The 25,435-nt window shown below is 35.8% G+C and overlaps 2 protein-coding genes across 3 annotated transcripts in view; one reads left to right on the forward strand and one right to left on the reverse strand.

Annotated features, from left to right (window-relative positions):
• LOC121531621 (SH3 domain-binding glutamic acid-rich-like protein) overlaps nt 1–3,243 on the reverse strand; it is a 107,587-nt gene extending 104,344 nt beyond the window's left edge. Inside the window, exon 1 of the mRNA XM_045217181.1 lies at nt 2,653–3,243. Coding sequence (XP_045073116.1) covers nt 2,653–2,697 — 45 coding nt within the window. The 5' untranslated portion in view covers nt 2,698–3,243. The remainder of the gene's footprint in view (nt 1–2,652) is intronic.
• A 927-nt stretch (nt 3,244–4,170) lies between these two features.
• On the forward strand, nt 4,171–24,760 carry LOC121531626 (non-histone chromosomal protein HMG-14A). 2 transcript variants are annotated; one of them, XM_041836951.2, is made up of 6 exons: nt 4,171–4,311; nt 5,272–5,301; nt 5,545–5,574; nt 19,606–19,659; nt 20,152–20,277; nt 23,877–24,760. In XM_041836951.2, exons 1-6 carry the CDS (start codon nt 4,297–4,299, stop codon nt 23,922–23,924), a joined length of 303 nt encoding a protein of 100 aa, XP_041692885.1. In that variant the 5' UTR covers nt 4,171–4,296; the 3' UTR covers nt 23,925–24,760. The 2 variants fall into 2 exon arrangements, with proteins under 2 accessions (XP_041692885.1, XP_041692894.1); XM_041836960.2 differs by having other exon boundaries at nt 5,275–5,301.
• The last annotated feature ends 675 nt before the right edge of the window (nt 24,761–25,435 follow it).

A 25,435-nucleotide genomic window follows, 5' to 3' on the forward strand; every position in this document is an offset into this window, starting at 1 on the left:
GTATAGTCTATATATAACTGTCTGGTATAGCCTATATATAACTGTCTGGTATAGCCTATATATAACTGTCTGGTATAGTCTATATATAACTGTCTGGTATAGTCTATATATAACTGTCTGGTATAGCCTATTTATAACTGTCTGGTATAGTCTATATATAACTGTCTGGTATAGTCTATATATAACTGTTCTATGTATAGTTACTATATAACTGTCTGGTATAGTCTATATATAACTGTCTGGTATAGTCTATATATAACTGTCTGGTATAGCCTATATATAACTGTCTGGTATAGCCTATATATAACTGTCTGGTATAGTCTATATATAACTGTCTGGTATAGTCTATATATAACTGTCTGGTATAGTCTATATATAACTGTCTGGTATAGTCTATATATAACTGTAACTGTCTGGTATAGCCTATATATAACTGTAACTGGCTGCTATTGGCTAAAACACATGACTGATACAATATGAAGGGTGTCATGTCTTCAGCTCTCCAGTGTGTCAGTTCAAATCAAATCAAATCAAATGTTATTTGTCACATACAGTGGGGAGAACAAGTATTTGATACACTGCCGATTTTGCAGGTTTTCCTACTTACAAAGCATGTAGAGGTCTGTAATTTTTATCATAGGTACACTTCAACTGTGAGAGACGGAATCTAAAACAAAAATCCAGAAAATCACATTGTATGATTTTTAAGTAATTAATTTGCATTTTATTGCATGACATAAGTATTTGATACATCAGAAAAGCAGAACTTAATATTTGGTACAGAAACCTTTGTTTGCAATTACAGAGATCATACGTTTCCTGTAGGTCTTGGCCATGTTTGCACACACTGCAGCAGGGATTTTGGCCCACTCCTCCATACAGACCTTCTCCAGATCCTTCAGGTTTCGGGGCTGTCGCTGAGCAATACGGATTTTCAGCTCCCTCCAAAGATTTTCTATTGGGTTCAGGTCTGGAGACTGGCTAGGATACTCCAGGACCTTGAGATGCTTCTTACGGAGCCACTCCTTAGTTGCCCTGGCTGTGTGTTTCGGGTTGTTGTCATGCTGGAAGACCCAGCCACGACCCATCTTCAATGCTCTTACTGAGGGAAGGAGATTGTTGGCCAAGATCTCGCGATACATGGCCCCATCCATCCTCCCTCAATACGGTGCAGTCAGTCCTGTCCCCTTTGCAGAAAAGCATCCCCAAAGAATGATGTTTCCACCTCCATGCTTCACAGTTGGGATGGTGTTCTTGGGGTTGTACTCATCCTTCTTTCTTCCTCCAAACACGACGAGTGGAGTTTAGACCAAAAAGCTCTATTTTGTCTCATCAGACCACATGACCGTCTCCCATTCCTCCTCTGGATCATCCAGATGGTCATTGGCAAACTTCAGACGGGCCTGGACATGCGCTGGCTTGAGCAGGGGGACCTGCGTGGCGCTGCAGGATTTAAATCCATGACGGCGTAGTGTGTTACTAATGGTTTTCTTTGAGACTGTGGTCCCAGCTCTCTTCAGGTCATTGACCAGGTCCTGCCGTGTAGTTCTGGGCTGATCCTCACCTTCCTCATGATCATTGATGCCCCACGAGGTGAGATCTTGCATGGAGCCCCAGACCGAGGGTGATTGACCGTCATCTTGAACTTCTTCCATTTTCTAATAATTGCGCCAACAGTTGTTGCCTTCTCACCAAGCTCCTTGCCTATTGTCCTGTAGCCCATCCCAGCCTTGTGCAGATCTACAATTGTATCCCTGATGTCCTTACACAGCTCTCTGGTCTTGGCCATTGTGGAGAGGTTGGAGTCTGTTTGATTGAGTGTGTGGACAGGTGTCTTTTATACAGGTAACGATTCAAACAGGTGCAGTTAATACAGGTAATGAGTGGAGAACAGGAGGGCTTCTTAAAGAAAAACTAACAGGTCTGTGAGAGCCGGAATTCTTACTGGTTGGTAGGTGATCAAATACTTATGTCATGCAATAAAATGCAAATTAATTACTTAAAAATCATACAATGTGATTTTCTGGATTTTTGTTTTAGATTCCGTCTCTCACAGTTGAAGTGTACCTATGATAAAAATTACAGACCTCTACATGCTTTGTAAGTAGGAAAACCTGCAAAATCGGCAGTGTATCAAATACTTGTTCTCCCCACTGTACACGTGTTTAGCAGATGTTATAGCGGGTGTAGCGAAATGCTTGTGCTTCTAGCTCCAACAGTGCAGTAATATCTAACAATAACACAACATATACCCAATACACACAAAAAAGTAAGGAATGGAATTTAAGAATATATACATATATGGACAAGCAATGACAGAGCGGCATGGACTAAGATACAGTAGAATATTATAGAATAGAATGCAGTATATACATATGAGATGAGTAGTGCAAGATATGGAAACATTATTAAAGTGACTGTCTGGTTTAGCTAGTCAGAGAATAATGTCTTATTACTGTTTAGAAATATATACTGTATACTGCACATCGTTATTATATACAGTAGCTCTGTCTGGTAAAGAAACAATCTAGCTAGTGTCTACTCTTCAGCTGTGGCAGTCTACCTACTCCTACATGTAGTAAACCATCATCAGAACCCCCGACCCCTGCAAAATCGTTCTAAAAGTGTAAAAGTAGTTTGTTCAGTTCTTACTGAGGTGGAACCGGAGGAGGTTGCTATGTAGACCTTGATCACCATGTTAGAGTGCGTTGTCGCCGAGGCTCCAGTCAGACAGAATGATGCTCTGCTCTGTTCTGCTCTGCTCTGCTCTGCTTTGCTCTGCTCTGTTCTGTTCTGCTCTGCTCTGCTCTGCTCTGCTTTGCTCTGCTCTGCTCTGTTCTGTTCTGCTCTGCTCTGCTCTGCTCTGCTCTGCTCCAACAGTAATAATGTGAGTTTCACAGCGATGACTCACAAGACAACTTCCTCCCGTCCTGTTCTGAACGATCCGCCCCTCTTCTCTCTCCCCGCCCCTTTTCTCTCCCTCTCGTTCTCTTTCTATTCTTTCACACCCTCCGTTTCTCGTTGAATAATGTCACCGTGACTTGATCAGTTGCAAAAAGTCGACCACAGACTCAATAGCCTAAAGGCGTGGACGTAAAGGGTCAGGAACTGTAACTTTCAAGAGAAAAATATGACCTTCTAGTCCTAGTCTGTCCAGTCAATGTGATGTCTATTTTCGCCGTCTGATCTAATTCAACGTTGAGCTCCACTTTGTGTCTGAATGCAACAATGTATCAAGAAGTAGCAGGGTAGCGTCCATTAGAATGACATCATAATCGAACCACAGTTCCAGTTGGTTACAATGTCGCGCCAGGTGGCGGTCAAAGGGCGTCTCAGAGCGCCCTCCAGTGGCAGACATCAAACACTGCATCCCCACTACAATACTGGTACATCTGGATATTTTTGGATTTTAGTCCAGTTAGATAATGGCTATGAATTACAATAGCTAATAGAAGAACATAATGTAAGGCTAGTTGGTCACATTTGAAGGTGATCATTCATATTCCGCCCTCTCAATCTCTATTCGGTGTGTCTGACTAGATAAGAGAGGAAGATGTTTTTAGTGAGGTGTGCTGTCTGTCCTCGTCCGCCAGGGGTGCAGCGAGACCAGCCCATTCATTCACACTGGGCTTTGTAGCTGAAGCCACCTACAGGCTCCCGGCCGATGCGACGCATGCATTCCCTCTCCTCAGATTCATTTAGAAAAGCCGACAAACATAAATGTGTCGAGCAAGAAGGGCGCCATGTTGGCCACAAGCACGAAGCCAAATGTTGATGTATTTTTCGTCTTATTTTGGGCAGAAGTTAAAATGGTGGAGTAGAGACAGTCGTTATATGATGCTTGGAACAGAGGGAGATTATTTTATTTGAGTTCCATTGAAATAAGACATTATAAATTAAACGCAACCTCTAGACCCCATCAAACCATGTTCCCTGTTCGCCGGGGCAGGTACTAATCAAGCCCTCGCTATTCTTTCATGGTGATTTTTTTCTTTTAGCAAGGCTTTACTTCCCTCGCTTTGCTAGAAGCACTTCGCGCGTAAAGAACATCACTGGTTCCCAAATTCACTGTGTTCTGCAGCTGCGAATAGCGCTCCGTAATTGGCGGAGAGCACATCAATCATGCGTTTAGCCGCACCCCTCCCCCCATTCAACCAGTCTGGTGGCTGTTCCTGTGTGTTTACTACACGGACCAGGCAGCAGCAGACACTTGGCTTCACATGCACTCAACTCACAACAGCTAGCTAGCTAAACACTTTATAGTTCCATCTGAAACAGAATCGCCCAGAATCCAACATGCCCAAGAGAAAGGTACGTAGTTTGGTGACTATTTAGAGAGGATTGTGAAATAAGAAAAGCAGGCAGCTATTGATAGCGTGCAAATGAATGTAGAGAGCTATCCCCTCTCCAACGATTACTTAATTATAAATAAATTTCTTTAGGGAATTTACAGTATTTATTTGGAGGGTATTTAAAAAAATATATATGTATTTTTTGTGTGTTTAAATGAATATTTTTTCTGATCGCTTGCGGGCTTAAAAGGCTGCTTTCCCCCGGCAGTCTCTGTCCTTTGGGAAGCCAGAAGTCTCTCTGTCTCCATGTAGTTAAAGCACAACCAGCAGCCATGCTTTGCAGCCCAAGTCTTCCTCTCTTCTTCGACCTACCGATCAAAAACGCTTCAGTTACCGCCATTTTCCCCGCAATCCGCCCAAAATGGCCCCGAAAATTCGCTTTAGTATCTCTAGTTTCAATTCTGATCGTTAAAAGATGCAATCGTCGTCGTATTTCGATAAAAATGTATATTTTTTCTCTTTGTTCATGGTCCCAGGTGGCTGCAGTGTCGTGTCTCTACCGGCGGGCGGCGCTGCCGAGGCTAACGCTGCTCCTCCCCCCTCGCTTATCCCGCCCCGCGCGAGTTTTCAAATCCTTCCTGAGTTCATAGAAAGAAGAGAGATGGAGAGAGGAGAGAAAGAGAGAGACAGATACTTAGGGACCCCAACTTTCAGTGTTACTGGTCCAAAAACACATAAACTGTTAACAAAACTCAAATATTACATTACAGTTAAATCCAATTGGTCTAGAAACAAGTTTATTTTAACATTATCTATGACATTTTTACTTTTTTCTTGAAATTGAAAAGTTATCTGGGGTCTTCCCTGACAGTTCAAAAATATGTAATTTGAGCCACCGTAGACTGTTGCTTGCTCTTATAGAGGCCAATAAAGTGTTGTTGTTGTGATAAGTTGTTTATTTGTTGTTGTTTGTCCTCAGCAGGGAGCCGCTGGGGACGCCAAGGAGGAGGTGAGACCGAGATACTCAACACTGTTACCTCGACTACAACTCATCACTTATAATTACTATTAAATAAATGAACTCGTATTGTCAGCTCAGTTTCAACATAGTTGGTCTCGGACAGCGTGTGTGAGGGTTTGGATCAGCGTGTGTGAGGGTTTGGATCAGCGTGTGTGAGGGTTTGGATCAGCGTGTGTGAGGGTTTGGATCAGCGTGTGTTGTGTGTTGACATGTTTTCTCTTCCTGTTGCAGCCCCAGAGGAGATCCGCCCGGTTATCAGCGGTGAGACCAGCTACCATACAGACATTATACACGACCTTATAACGCATCATATAACCTATACACTACCTTATAACGCATCATATAACCTATACACTACCTTATAACGCATCATATAACCTATACACTACCTTATAACCCATCATATAACCTATACACTACCTTATAACGCATCATATAACCTATACACTACCTTATAACGCACCATATAACCTATACACTACCTTATATCCTATACACTACCTTATAACACATCATATAACCTATACACTACCTTATAACGCATCATATAACCTATACACTACCTTATAACACATCATATAACCTATACACTACCTTATAACACATCATATAACCTATACACTACCTTATAACGCATCATATAACCTATACACTACCTTATAACACATCATATAACCTATACACTACCTTATAACGCATCATATAACCTATACACTACCTTATAACCTATACACTACCTTATAACGCATCATATAACCTATACACTACCTTATAACGCATCATATAACCTATACACTACCTTATAACGCATCATATAACCTATACACTACCTTATAACGCATCATATAACCTATACACGACCTTATAACGCATCATATAACCTATACACTACCTTATAACGCATCATATAACCTATACACTACCTTATAACGCATCATATAACCTATACACTACCTTATAACGCATCATATAACCTATACACTACCTTATAACGCATCATATAACCTATACACTACCTTATAACGCATCATTAACCTATACACTACCTTATAACCTATACACTACCTTATAACGCATCATATAACCTATACACTACCTTATAACCTATACACTACCTTATAACGCATCATATAACCTATACACTACCTTATAACCTATACACTACCTTATAACGCATCATATAACCTATACACTACCTTATAACGCATCATATAACCTATACACTACCTTATAACGCATCATATAACCTATACACTACCTTATAACGCATCATATAACCTATACACTACCTTATAACCCATACACTACCTTATAACGCATCATATAACCTATACACTACCTTATAACGCATCATATAACCTATACACTACCTTATAACGCATCATATAACCTATACACTACCTTATAACGCATCATATAACCTATACACTACCTTATAACGCATCATATAACCTATACACTACCTTATAACCTATACACTACCTTATAACGCATCATATAACCTATACACTACCTTATAACCTATACACTACCTTATAACGCATCATATAACCTATACACTACCATATAACCTATACACTACCTTATAACGCATCATATAACCTATACACTACCTTATAACCTATACACTACCTTATAACGCATCATATAACCTATACACAACCATATAACCTATACACTACCTTATAACGCATCATATAACCTATACACTACCTTATAACACATCATATAACCTATACACTACCTTATAACCTATACACTACCTTATAACGCATCATATAACCTATACACTACCTTATAACGCATCCTATAACCTATACACTACCTTATAACACATCATATAACCTATACACTACCTTATAACGCATCATATAACCTATACACTACCTTATAACGCATCATATAACCTATACACTACCTTATAACCTATACACTACCTTATAACGCATCATATAACCTATACACTACCTTATAACGCATCATATAACCTATACACTACCTTATAACCTATACACTACCTTATAACGCATCATATAACCTATACACTACCTTATAACGCATCATATAACCTATACACTACCTTATAACACATCATATAACCTATACACTACCTTATAACGCATCATATAACCTATACACTACCTTATATCCTATACACTACCTTATAACGCATCATATAACCTATACACTACCTTATAACGCATCATATAACCTATTCACTACCTTATAACCTATACACTACCTTATAACGCATCATATAACCTATACACTACCTTGTAACCTATACACTACCTTATAACGCATCATATAACCTATACACTACCTTATAACGCATCATATAACCTATACACTACCTTATAACGCATCATATAACCTATACACTACCTTATAACGCATCATAAAACCTATACACTACCTTATAACCTATACACTACCTTATAACGCATCATATAACCTATACACTACCTTATAACCTATACACTATCTTATAACGCATCATATAACCTATACACTACCTTATAACCTATACACTACCTTATAACGCATCATATAACCTATACACTACCTCATAACGCATCATATAACCTATACACTACCTTATAACGCATCATATAACCTATACACTACCTTATAACGCATCATATAACCTATACACTACCTTATAACCTATACCTTATAACCTATACACTACCTTATAACGCATCATATAACCTATACACTACCTTATAACGCATCATATAACCTATACACTACCTTATAACGCATCATATAACCTATACACTACCTTATAACCTATACACTACCTTATAACGCATCATATAACCTATACACTACCTTATAACGCATCATATAACCTATACACTACCTTATAACGCATCATATAACCTATACACTACCTTATAACCTATACACTACCTTATAACCTATACACTACCTTATAACGCATCATATAACCTATACACTACCTTATAACGAATCATATAACCTATACACTACCTTATAACGCATCATATAACCTATACACTACCTTATAACACATCATATAACCTATACACTACCTTATAACACATCATATAACCTATACACTACCTTATAACGCATCATATAACCTATACACTACCTTATAACACATCATATAACCTATACACTACCTTATAACACATCATATAACCTATACACTACCTTATAACACATCATATAACCTATACACTACCTTATAACGCATCATATAACCTATACACTACCTTATAACACATCATATAACCTATACACTACCTTATAACACATCATATAACCTATACACTACCTTATAACCTATACACTACCTTATAACGCATCATATAACCTATACACTACCTTATAACCTATACACTACCTTATAACGCATCATATAACCTATACACTACCTTATAACCCATCATATAACCTAAACACTACCTTATAACGCATCATATAACCTATACACTACCTTATAACGCATCATATAACATATACACTACCTTATAACGCATCATATAACCTATACACTACCTTATAACACATCATATAACCTATACACTACCTTATAACGCATCATATAACCTATACACTACCTTATAACACATCATATAACCTATACACTACCTTATAACGCATCATATAACCTATACACTACCTTATATCCTATACACTACCTTATAACGCATCATATAACCTATACACTACCTTATAACGCATCATATAACCTATTCACTACCTTATAACCTATACACTACCTTATAACGCATCATATAACCTATACACTACCTTATAACGCATCATATAACCTATACACTACCTTATAACGCATCATATAACCTATACACTACCTTATAACGCATCATATAACCTATACACTACCTTATAACGCATCATATAACCTATACACTACCTTATAATACATCATATAACCTATACACTACCTTATAAACACATCATATAACCTATACACTACCTTATAACGCATCAAATAACCTATACACTACCTTATAACGCATCATATAACCTATACACTACCTTATAACGCATCATAAAACCTATACACTACCTTATAACCTATACACTACCTTATAACGCATCATATAACCTATACACTACCTTATAACCTATACACTATCTTATAACGCATCATATAACCTATACATACCTTATAACCCATCATATAACCTATACACTACCTTATAACGAATCATATAACCTATACACTACCTTATAACCTATACACTACCTTATAACCTATACACTACCTTATAACGCATCATATAACCTATACACTACCTTATAACGCATCATATAACCTATACACTACCTTATAACGCATCATATAACCTATACACTACCTTATAACGCATCATATAACCTATACACTACCTTATAACGCATCATATAACCTATACACTACCTTATAAGCATCATATAACATACACACCTATAACGCATCATATAACCTATACACTACCTTATAACGCACCATATAACCTATACACTACCTTATAACGCACCATATAACCTATACACTACCTTATAACGCATCATATAACCTATACACTACCTTATAACGCATCATATAACCTATGCACTACCTTATAACGCATCATATAACCTATACACTACCTTATAACACATCATATAACCTATACACTACCTATAACGCATCATAAACCTATACACTACCTTATAACGAATCATATAACCTATACACTACCATAACGCATCACATAACCTATACACTACTTATAACGCATCATATAACCTATACACTACCTTATAACGCATCATATAACCTATACACTACCTTATAACCCATCATATAACCTATACACTACCTTATAACGCATCATATAACCTATACACTACCTTATAACCTATACACTACCTTATAACGCATCATATAACCTATGCACTACCTTATAACGCATCATATAACCTATACACTACCTTATAACACATCATATAACCTATACACTACCTTATAACGCATCATATAACCTATACACTACCTTATAACGCATCATATAACCTATACACTACCTTATAACCCATCATATAACCTATACACTACCTTATAACGCATCATATAACCTATACACTACCTTATAACCTATACACTACCTTATAACGCATCATATAACCTATGCACTACCTTATAACGCATCATATAACCTATACACTACCTTATAACGCATCATATAACATATACACTACCTTATAACACATCATATAACCTATACACTACCTTATAACGCATCATATAACCTATACACTACCTTATAACGCATCATATAACCTATACACTACCTTATAACCTATACACTACCTTATAACGCATCATATAACCTATACACTACCTTATAACGCATCATATAACCTATGCACTACCTTATAACGCATCATATAACCTATACACTACCTTATAACACATCATATAACCTATACACTACCTTATAACGAATCATATAACCTATACACTACCTTATAACGCATCATATAACCTATACACTACCTTATAACACATCATATAACCTATACACTACCTTATAACACATCATATAACCTATACACTACCTTATAACGCATCATATAACCTATACACTACCTTATAACACATCATATAACCTATACACTACCTTATAACACATCATATAACCTATACACTACCTTATAACACATCATATAACCTATACACTACCTTATAACGCATCATATAACCTATACACTACCTTATAACACATCATATAACCTATACACTACCTTATAACACATCATATAACCTATACACTACCTTATAACCTATACACTACCTTATAACGCATCATATAACCTATACACTACCTTATAACCTATACACTACCTTATAACGCATCATATAATCTATACACTACCTTATAACCCATCATATAACCTAAACACTACCTTATAACGCATCATATAACCTATACACTACCTTATAACGCATCATATAACCTATACACTACCTTATAACGCATCATATAACCTATACACTACCTTATAACGCATCATATAACCTATACACTACCTTATAACGCATCATATAACCTATACACTACCTTATAACGCATCATATAACCTATACACTACCTTATAACACATCATATAACCTATACACTACCTTATAACGCATCATATAACCTATACACTACCTTATATCCTATACACTACCTTATAACGCATCATATAACCTATACACTACCTTATAACCTATACACTACCTTATAACGCATCATATAACCTATACACTACCTTATAACGCATCATATAACCTATACACTACCTTATAACGCATCATATAACCTATACACTACCTTATAACGCATCATAAAACCTATACACTACCTTATAACCTATACACTACCTTATAACACATCATATAACCTATACACTACCTTATAACACATCATATAACCTATACACTACCTTATAACACATCATATAACCTATACACTACCTTATAACGCATCATATAACCTATACACTACCTTATAACACATCATATAACCTATACACTACCTTATAACGCATCATATAACCTATACACTACCTTATATCCTATACACTACCTTATAACGCATCATATAACCTATACACTACCTTATAACCTATACACTACCTTATAACGCATCATCATACACTACCTTATAACGCATCATATAACCTATACACTACCTTATAACGCATCATATAACCTATACACTACCTTATAACGCACATAAAACCTATACACTACCTTATAAACTATACACTACCTTATAACACATCATATAACCTATACACTACCTTATAACACATCATATAACCTATACACTACCTTATAACACATCATATAACCTATAACTACCTTATAACGCATCATATAAACCTATACACTACCTTATAACGCATCATAAAACCTATACACTACCTTATAACCTATACACTACCTTATAACGCATCATATAACCTATACACTACCTTATAACCTATACACTATCTTATAACGCATCATATAACCTATACACTACCTTATAACCCATCATATAACCTATACACTACCTTATAACGCATCATATAACCTATACACTACCTTATAACCTATACACTACCTTATAACCTATACACTACCTTATAACGCATCATATAACCTATACACTACCTTATAACCTATACACTACCTTATAACGCATCATATAACCTATACACTACCTTATAACGCATCATATAACCTATACACTACCTTATAACGCATCATATAACCTATACACTACCTTATAACCTATACACTACCTTATAACGCACCATATAACCTATACACTACCTTATAACGCATCATATAACCTATACACTACCTTATAACGCATCATATAACCTATACACTACCTTATAACGCATCATATAACCTATACACTACCTTATAACGCATCATATAACCTATGCACTACCTTATAACGCATCATATAACCTATACACTACCTTATAACACATCATATAACCTATACACTACCTTATAACGCATCATATAACCTATACACTACCTTATAACGCATCATATAACCTATACACTACCTTATAACGCATCATATAACCTATACACTACCTTATAACGCATCATATAACCTATACACTACCTTATAACCCATCATTTAACCTATACACTACCTTATAACGCATCATATAACCTATACACTACCTTATAACCTATACACTACCTTATAACGCATCATATAACCTATACACTACCTTATAACGCATCATATAACCTATACACTACCTTATAACGCATCATAAACCTATACACTACCTTATAACGCATCATATAACCTATGCACTACCTTATAACGCATCATATAATCTATACACTACCTTATAACACATCATATAACCTATACACTACCTTATAACACATCATATAACCTATACACTACCTTATAACGCATCATATAACCTATACACTACCTTATAACGCATCATATAACCTATACACTACCTTATAACGCATCATATAACCTATACACTACCTTATAACCCATCATTTAACCTATACACTACCTTATAACGCATCATATAACCTATACACTACCTTATAACCTATACACTACCTTATAACGCATCATATAACCTATACACTACCTTATAACACATCATATAACCTATACACTACCTTATAACGCATCATATAACCTATACACTACCTTATAACGAATCATATAACCTATACACTACCTTATAACACATCATATAACCTATACAGTACCTTATAACGCATCATATAACCTATACACTACCTTATAACGCATCATATAACCTATACACTACCTTATAACGCATCATATAACCTATACACTACCTTATAACACATCATATAACCTATACACTACCTTATAACGCATCATATAACCTATACACTACCTTATAACCTATACACTACCTTATAACGCACTAATAACCTATAACTACCTTATAACGATCATATAACCTATACACTACCTTATAACGCATCATATAACCTATACACTACCTTATAACCCATAATTTAACCTATACACTACCTTATAACGCATCATATAACCTATACACTACCTAAACCTATACACTACCTTATAACGCATCATATAACCTATACACTACCTTATAACACATCATATAACCTATACACTACCTTATAACGCATCATATAACCTATACACTACCTTATAACGAATCATATAACCTATACACTACCTTATAATGAATCATATAACCTATACACTACCTTATAACCTATACACTACCTTATAACGCATCATATAACCTATACACTACCTTATAACCTATACACTACCTTATAACGCATCATATAACCTATACACTACCTTATAACACATCATATAACCTATACACTACCTTATAACACATCATATAACCTATACACTACCTTATAACGCATCATATAACCTATACACTACCTTATAACACATCATATAACCTATACACTACCTTATAACGCATCATATAACCTATACACTACCTTATAACACATCATATAACCTATACACTACCTTATAACACATCATATAACCTATACACTACCTTATAACGCATCATATAACCTATGCACTACCTTATAACACATCATATAACCTATACACTACCTTATAACGCATCATATAACCTATACACTACCTTATAACGCATCATATAACCTATGCACTACCTTATAACGCATCATATAACCTATACACTACCTTATAACACATCATATAACCTATACACTACCTTATAACGCATCATATAACCTATAATACCTTATAACGATCATATAACCTATACACTACCTTATAACACATCATATAACCATACACTACCTTATAACGCATCATATAACCAAACTACCTTATAACGCATCAATAACCTATACACTACCTTATAACGCATCATATAACCTATACACTACCTATAACCTATACACTACCTTATAACCTATACACTACCTTATAAGGATCAATAACCTATACACTACCTTATAACGCTCATATAACCTATACACTACCTTATAACGCTTCATATAACCTATACACTACCTTATAATGCATCATATAACTATACACTACCTTATAACCTATACACTACCTTATAAGCATCATATAACCTATACACTACCTTATAACACATCATATAACCTATACACTACTTATAACACATCATATAACCTATACACACCTTATAACGCATCATATAACCTATACACTACCTTATAACGCATCATATAACCTATACACTACCTTATAACGCATCATATAACCTATACACTACCTTATAACACATCATATAACCTATACACTACCTTATAACCTATACACTACCTTATAACGCATCATATAACCTATACACTACCTTATAACACATCATATAACCTATACACTACCTTATAACACATCATATAACCTATACACTACCTTATAACGCATCATATAACCTATACACTACCTTATAACGCATCATATAACCTATACACTACCTTATAACGCATCATATAACCTTTACACTACCCTATAACCTATACACTACCTTATAACGCATCATATAACCTATATACCAGTTTATAGCACATTTATTGCCTATAATTAAGCTTACAACGCATCATATACTTATATACCACCTTAAAACACATCATACAACCACTATATGCCAAATAACAAATCTATATCCTCTGCTACAATCACTATACAATCATATGACACATTATCACTATATACCAGGTAATTACATATTTATTATCACTATGTACCAGGTAATTACATATTTATTATCACTATATACCAGGTAATTACATATTTATTATCACTATGTACCAGGTAATTACATATTTATTATCACTATATACCGGGTAATTACACATTTATTATCACTATATACCGGGTAATTACACATTTATTATCACTATATACCGGGTAATTACACATTTATTATTACTATGTACTGGGTAATTACACATTTATTATCACTATGTACCGGGTAATTACACATTTATTATCACTATATACCGGGTAATTACACATTTATTATCACTGTATACCGGGTAATTACACATTTATTATCACTATGTACCGGGTAATTACACATTTATTATCACTGTATACCGGGTAATTACACATTTATTATCACTATATACCGGGTAATTACACATTTATTATCACTATGTACCGGGTAATTACACATTTATTATCACTATGTACCGGGTAATTACACATTTATTATCACTATATACCTGGTAATTACACATTTATTATCACTATGTACCGGGTAATTACACATTTATTATCACTATATACCGGGTAATTACATATTTATTATCACTATATACCAGGTAATTACACATTTATTATCACTATGTACCAGGTAATTACACATTTATTATCACTATGTACCGGGTAATTACACATTTATTATCACTATATACCGGCAATTACACATTTATTATCACTATGTACCGGGTAATTACACATTTATTATCACTATATACCGGTAATTACACATTTATTATCACTATGTACCGGTAATTACACATTTATTATCACTATGTACGGGTAATTACACATTTATTATCACTATATACCGGTAATTACACATTTATTATCACTATATACCGGTAATTACACATTTATTATCACTATATACCGGGTAATTACACATTTATTATTACTATGTACTGTAATTACACATTTATTATCACTATGTACCGGGTAATTAACATTTATTATCACTTATATACCGGTAATTGACACATTTATTATCACTATATACCGGGTAATTACACATTTATTATCACTATGTACCGGGTAATTACACATTTATTATCACTATGTACCGGGTAATTACACATTTATTATCACTATATACCGGGTAATTACACATTTATTATCACTATGTACCGGGTAATTACACATTTATTATCACTATGTACCGGGTAATTACACATTTATTATCACTATGTACCGGGTAATTACACATTTATTATCACTATATACCGGGTAATTACACATTTATTATCACTATGTACCGGGTAATTACACATTTATTATCACTATATACCGGGTAATTACACATTTATTATCACTATGTACCGGGTAATTACACATTCTAAATTAAACTCAGCTACCAACAGCTTGTACACCTTAATAACATCTGCTACAATAACCACCATATTATTAGACATGTATTATAAATATACACCAGGTTATTACACAAACTGATATCGTATCTATTAGCTATATACTAGCTTATAACACCTTTATTACCTCTGCTACTATACTACACCCTAGTATTACACATTTATAACGGCATAACATCTATTATCAATATACAACATACTCAGCTACATTCAGCTGAACACTAATACCTCTTATTCCATTTTATTAAACAGTTATAATCTCTGCTACAATCACTAAACCACATTATCACTATAGACCTGCTTTATTACACATAACATTGAACGTGGCTACAACCAGCTGATATCACATATAACCGCTTATTACATTTTATTAAACATTTATAATCTCTGCTACTATAACTACATCCACATCATTACACATTTATTATCACTATATACCAGATTATTAAACATAACATATTCAACTCAGCTACAATCTACTTTTAACACACTTAATACATCCTGCTGTGAACACAACACTTAGTTAATTACATCTGTGTCCATACATGGCAGCTAATTCCACATGTATTATATATGAAGCCTTCTACAAGCACCATACACTACACTTATCACTATACACCAGCTAATTCCACATGTATTACATATGAAGCCTTCTACAAGCACCATACACTACACTTAATCACTATACACCAGCTAATTCCACATGTATTACATATGAAGCCTTCTACAAGCACCATACACTACACTTATCACTATACACCAGCTAATTCCACATGTATTACATATGAAGCCTTCTACAAGCACCATACACTACACTTATCACTATACACCAGCTAATTCCACATGTATTACATATGAAGCCTTCTACAAGCACCATACACTACACTTATCACTATACACCAGCTAATTCCACATGTATTACATATGAAGCCTTCTACAAGCACCATACACTACACTTATCACTATACACCAGCTAATTCCACATGTATTACATATGAAGCCTTCTACAAGCACCATACACTACACTTATCACTATACACAGCTAATTCCACATGTATTACATATATGAAGCTTCTACAAGCACCATACACTACACTTATCACTATACACCAGCTAATTCCACATGTATTACATATGAAGTCTACAAGCACCATACACTACACTTATCACTATACACCAGCTAATTCCACATGGTATTACATATGAAGCCTTCTACAAGCACCATACACTACACTTATCACTATACACCAGCTAATTCCACATGTATTACATATGAAGCCTTCTACAAGCACCATACACTACACTTATCACTATACACCAGCTAATTCCACATGTATTACATATGAAGCCTTCTACAAGCACCATCACACTACACTTATCACTATACACCAGCAAATTCCACATGTATTACATATGAAGCCTACAAGCAACAATACACTACACTTATCACTATACACCAGCTAATTCCACATGTATTACATATGAAGCCTTCTACAAGCACCATACACTACACTTATCACTATACACCAGCTAATTCCACATGTATTACATATGAAGCCTCTACAAGCACCATACACTACACTTATCACTATACACCAGCTAATTCCATGTATTACATATGAAGCCTTCTACAAGCACCATACACTACACTTATCACTATACACCAGCTAATTCCACATGATTACATATGAAGCTTTCTATAAGCACCATACACTACACTTATACTATACAGCAAGCTAATTACATGTAATACATATGAAGTTTACAAGCACCATACACTACACTTAATACTATACACCAGCTAATTCCACATGTATTACATATGAAGCCTCTACAAGCACCATAAACACTTATACATACACAAATTCAATTACATTACATATGAAGCCTTCTACAAGCACCATACACTACACTTATCACTATACACCAGCTAATTCCACATGTATTACTATAGAAGCCTTCTACAAGCAATCAACACTACACTTATCACTATACACCAGCTAATTCCACATGTGTTACATATGAAGTCTTCTACAAGCACCATACACTAACACTTATCACTATACACCAGCTAATTCCACATGTATTAATATGAAGCCTTCTCTACAAGCACCTACACTACACTTATCACTATACACCAGCTAATTCCACATGTATTACATATGAAGCCTTCTACAAGCACCATACACTACACTTATCACTATACACCAGCTAATTCCACATGTATTACATATGAAGCCTTCTACAAGCACCATACACTACACTTATCACTATACACCAGCTAATTCCACATGTATTACATATTTGACAGGTAACACAACTCTGAACCAGTTTATAACTCAGTAAAGTCCCACTGAAGCCCTAGCTCCTATTGGTCAGTAGATCTGAAGCCCTAGCTCCTATTGGTCAGTAGATCTGAAGCCCTAGCTCCTATTGGTCAGTAGATCTGAAGCCCTAGCTCCTATTGGTCAGTAGATCTGAAGCCCTAGCTCCTATTGGTCAGTAGATCTGAAGCCCTAGCTCCTATTGGTCAGTAGATCTGAAGCCCTAGCTCCGATTGGTCAGTAGAACTAGGAATGATCAGTGGTTGTAGAACACATGAAACTGATGTTTGTTCTCTCTCTCTCTAGAAACCAGCCCCAGCCAAGGCTGAACCCAAGGCCAAGAAGGAGAAACCAGCAAAGGTAAGAGAACAGAACTACAATCCCCAGGGTTGTGCATAATATACTGAACAAAAATATAAACACAACATGCAACAATTTCAAAGATTTGACTGAGTTACAGTTCATATAAGGAAATCAGTCAATTGAAATAAATAAATTAGGCCCTAATCTATTGATTTCACATGACTGGGCCCCTGCGCAGCCATGGGTGGGCCTGGGAGGGCATAAGCCCACCCACTCGGGAGTCAGGTCCAGCCAATCAGAATTAGTTTTTCCCCAAAAAGGGGCTTTATAACAGACATAAATACTCCTCAGTCCAACCCTCAAGAACCATCAAACAGAACAACAGACTAGAACATCACATTACAGAACTACAAACCCCAGAAGCATAAAAAATAAAACAGAACTATAAACCCCCTACAGAAAGAGAAGGCATATAGTAGTCCTGGTACATATGAACATGGTATAGATGAGGATAATGTTAAGGATAATGTCTGTCATCCCCCCATCCAGAAAGAGAAGGCTGTGAACGACAAGAAGGAGGAGAAGAAAACTAAGAAGGCAGCAGCGAAGGAGAACGCTGAGGCCGAGGCCGCTGAGGAGAACCACTCTGAGAACGGAGATGCCAAGACCAACCAGGTAATATACATTACTAGACTGTACACTACTGTACACTACTGTACTATATACTACTATACTGTACACTACTGAACTATATACTACTGTACTATATACTACTGTACTGTATGCTACTATACTGTACACCACTGTACTATATACTACTATACTGTACACTACTGTACTATATACTACTGTACTGTACACTACTCTACTATATACTACTATACTATACACTACTGTACTATATATTATACTGTACACTACTATACTCTACTATATACTACTATACTATACACTACTGTACTATATATTATACTGTACACTACTATACTCTACTATATACTACTATACTGTACACTACTGTACTATATAATACTAGACTGTACACTACTGTACTATATACTACTGTACTATATACTACTGTACTGTATGCTACTATACTGTACACTACTGAACTATATACTACTATATACTACTGTACACTACTCTACTATATACTACTGTACTGTACACTACTCTACTATATACTACTGTACTGTACACTACTCTACTATATACTACTGTACTGTACACTACTCTACTATATACTACTGTACTGTACACTACTCTACTATATACTACTCTACTGTACACTACTGAACTATATACTACTGTACTGTACACTACTGTACTATATAATACTATACTGTACACTACTGTACTATATACTACTAAACTGTACACTACTATATACTACTATACTGTACACTACTATACTGTACTATATATTACTATACTGTACTATATTTTACATTTTAGTAATTTAGCAGACGCTCTTATCCAGAGCGACTTACAGTTAGTGAGTGCATACATTTTCATACTATATACTGCTATACTGTACACTACTATACTCTACTATATACTACTGTACTGTACATGACTATACTCTACTATATACTGCTATACTGTACTCTACTGTACTATGCTCTACTATATAATAATATGCCATTTAGCAGACGCTTTTATCCAAAGCGACTTACAGTCATCTGTGCATACATTTTTACGTATGGGTGGTCCCGGGGATCGAACCCACTACCCTGGTGTTACAAGCGCCATGCTCTACCAATTGAGCTACAGAGGACCACAGTATATACTACTGTACTGTACACTACTATACTATACACTACTATATCCTACTGTACTGTACACTAATATATACTACTATACTGTACACTACTGTACTGTATACTACTGTACTGTATACTACTGTACTATATACTACTGTACTGTACACTACTGTACTATATACTACTATACTGTACACTACTGTACTATATACTACTGTACTATATACTACTATACTGTACACTACTGTACTATATACAACTATACTGTACACTACTGTACTATATACTACTGTACACTACTATACTCTACTATATACTACTATACTATACACTACTGTACAATATATTATACTGTACACTACTATACTCTACTATATACTACTATACTGTACACTACTGTACTATATAATACTATACTGTACACTACTGTACTATATACTACTATATACTACTCTACTATATACTACTATATACTACTGTACTGTACACTACTATATACTACTATACTATACACTACTGTACTATATATTATACTGTACACTACTATACTCTACTATATACTACTATACTGTACACTACTGTACTATATAATACTATACTGTACACTACTGTACTATATACTAATCTACTGTACACTACTGTACTGTACTCTACTATATACTACTATACTGTACACTACTGTACTATATAATACTATACTGTACACTACTGTACTATATACTACTGTACTGTACACTACTATATACTACTGTACTGTACACTAATATATACTACTGTACTGTACACTACTGTACTATATACTACTGTACTGTATACTCCTGTACTATATACTACTGTACTGTACACTACTGTACTATATACTACTATACTGTACACTACTGTACTATATACTACTGTACTATATACTACTATACTGTACACTACTGTACTATATACAACTATACTGTACACTACTGTACTATATACTACTGTACACTACTATACTCTACTATATACTACTATACTATACACTACTGTACAATATATTATACTGTACACTACTATACTCTACTATATACTACTATACTGTACACTACTGTACTATATAATACTATACTGTACACTACTGTACTATATACTACTATATACTACTTATACTATATACTACTATATACTACTGTACTGTACACTACTATATACTACTATACTATACACTACTGTACTATATATTATACTGTACACTACTATACTCTACTATATACTACTATACTGTACACTACTGTACTATATAATACTATACTGTACACTACTGTACTATATACTAATCTACTGTACACTACTGTACTGTACTCTATATATATACTACTATACTGTACACTACTGTACTATATAATACTATACTGTACACTACTGTACTATATACTACTGTACTGTACACTACTATATACTACTGTACTGTACACTAATATATACTACTGTACTGTACACTACTGTACTATATACTACTGTACTGTATACTCCTGTACTATATACTACTGTACTGTACACTACTGTACTATATACTACTATACTGTACACCACTGTACTATATACTACTGTACTGTACACTACTGTACTATATACTACTATACTGTACACTACTGTACTATATACTACTATACTGTACACTACTGTACTCTACTATATACTACTATACACTACTGTACTATATATTATACTGTACACTACTATACTCTACTATATACTACTATACTGTACACTACTGTACTATATAATACTATACTGTACACTACTGTACTATATAATACTATACTGTACACTACTGTACTATATACTACTATACTACTAGGAGGAACTAGAAAGACGTCATGGACTGTAGAGGACATGAGGCTGGACATGAGCCTGGTCATAAAGGGACATTTGAAGACTGGTCAGCTTGATGGCAGAGAGAAGCTCCTGTTTAGGATGAGAAACTAAAACAGGAATGTCAGGTTGATGGCAGAGAGAAGCTCCTGTTTAGGATGAGAAACTAAAACAGGAATGTCAGGTTGATGGCAGAGAGAAGCTCCTGTTTAGGATGAGAAACTAAAACAGGAATGTCAGGTTGATGGCAGAGAGAAGCTCCTGTTTAGGATGAGAAACTAAAAACAGGAATGTCAGGTTGATGGCAGAGAGAAGCTCCTGTTTAGGATGAGAAACTAAAACAGGGAATGTCAGGTTGATGGCAGAGAAGCTCCTGTTTAGGATGAGAAACTAAAACAGGAATGTCAGGTTGATGGCAGAGAGAAGCTCTCCTGTTTGGGATGAGAAACTAAAACAGGAATGTCAGGTTGATGGCAGAGAGAAGCTCCTGTTTAGGATGAGAAACTAAAACAGGAATGTCAGGTTGATGGCAGAGAGAAGCTCCTGTTTAGGATGAGAAACTAAAACAGGAATGTCAGGTTGATGGCAGAGAGAAGCCCCTGTTTAGGATGAGAAACTAAAACAGGAATGTCAGGTTGTTCTACTAACCTGTAACCTCTGACCCTGCAGATGGAGGAGGCTCCCGAGGCGGTGAAGGAGGAAGCCAAGTCTGAGTAGCAACACTGCCGACCCCTGACCCCTAATCTCCGACCCCAACCCTCCCCCAGCCTGCCCCAGTGTTCGTGGTCCCCCTCCAAGGCATATTGTTAACAGAGGAATATTTTTATCAATGATTTTATAAGTATACGATCTACTATCCATACAGATTTTTAGCACAAAGCGAAGCTGAGTAATATGATGCAGGTCTGCAGTGGTCATATCAACAAAGTGTCTGCAGGCAAGATGATGAACACACTAAAATCTTTTTTAAACGGCGTTTCATGATTGTGTAGGAAGCAAAGCGCGTCCCATCCCATAGTGAGTTGTGTGTTCCTGTGCCCCCCACGGTTGGTTCTACTACGGTTCTCCTAGGGTTCTACCTTAGTCCTGGTTTATTAACGGTTCTCCCTGACGTTCTGTTTTGATCCCGTCTGTTCTGTGCAGTGAGTTCCCTTGCTTTGTCTTAATGTTCCTGTTTTTACATTAAACATGTTCTAAGCGTGTTGAAAGTGTGTTGTCCAATAAGAAAGAGGAAGAGGATCATGAGAAACATTCCGGACAGAGTGATATGCGTGTCTCCAAGGCGACCCTGTAACAATGACATGCGTGTCTCCAAGGCGACCCTGTAACAGTGACATGCGTGTCTCCAAGGCGACCCTGTAACAGTGACATGCATGTGTCTCCTAAGCGACTACATCAGCCGTGTGTGTGACAGCTCTCCATCTTGCTGGTTTTCTAAACACACACAGTTTTTTTTTTAGATGAAGGATTCTCTGACGTGTTCAGGAGTCTGTCTGTCCCTCTGATGTTCTGGAATTCTCCAATAAAAGCAAGTCCTGTGAATTTTCCTCAAACCTTTGTTGAGTCTTTATTACGTCCTCCTAGCCCGGTCTAGTTGGGTCTTAGTTCTGTGTGAAGGCTGTTGCAGTTCTGTTGTAGTTCTGTCATTCACAGGTGTGAAACTAGCTCCTGACTAATCCGGCAGGAAAACGAGGGACGTTTTCTTCAGACACATTAATCCTACTCCTGGATTCTCCATTGATCATGCTTCTTAGTCCAGGACTAGGCCCTACAGTGTTAATGTGAGCCCCGTTTGTCCTCACAGCTGCTCTGTCAGAGAAAAGCCTGGGGCAACGCATTTATAACATTCATACTTTACCTCTGAGAAAGAAAAGAAAGAGTGATACCTTTGACAGAAGAAAGAAAAAGAGGGAAGGATGAAAGAACTGAAGGATTGCAGGAGATTCTTCTAAGAGCAGGCTCCATTTTGTCTCTTGGTTGTGGAGAGTAGTTATGTTTACGACCACTAGGTGTCAGCCTTGTCCTGTATCAGCTGTGAGAGTAGGGTGCCAGTCTTCTCTGCAGAGGGCTAAGAGTTAGTGTGGCAGCAGGCTTTTGTTCCAACCAAGCAATGACACCTGATTCAACTAATCATCAAATCCTGTTCATCATTGAGGAATGTATTAGTTGTGTGACTGCTTGGCTGGAGCAAAATCCTGCACGCACACTGACACCGCTGAGTTAAAATC

Source organism: Coregonus clupeaformis, unplaced genomic scaffold (assembly GCF_020615455.1).
Source record: "Coregonus clupeaformis isolate EN_2021a unplaced genomic scaffold, ASM2061545v1 scaf0956, whole genome shotgun sequence".
NCBI lineage: Eukaryota > Metazoa > Chordata > Actinopteri > Salmoniformes > Salmonidae > Coregonus > Coregonus clupeaformis.

What these genes read in the sequence shown, in the direction of transcription:
- LOC121531626 (XM_041836951.2), top strand. An exon ending in CTGGGGACGCCAAGGAGGAG is followed by an intron (nt 5,302 to 5,544) that starts GTGAGACCGAGA and finishes TTCCTGTTGCAG; the next exon opens with CCCCAGAGGAGATCCGCCCG. An exon ending in AGAAGGAGAAACCAGCAAAG is followed by an intron (nt 19,660 to 20,151) that starts GTAAGAGAACAG and finishes CCCCCCATCCAG; the next exon opens with AAAGAGAAGGCTGTGAACGA.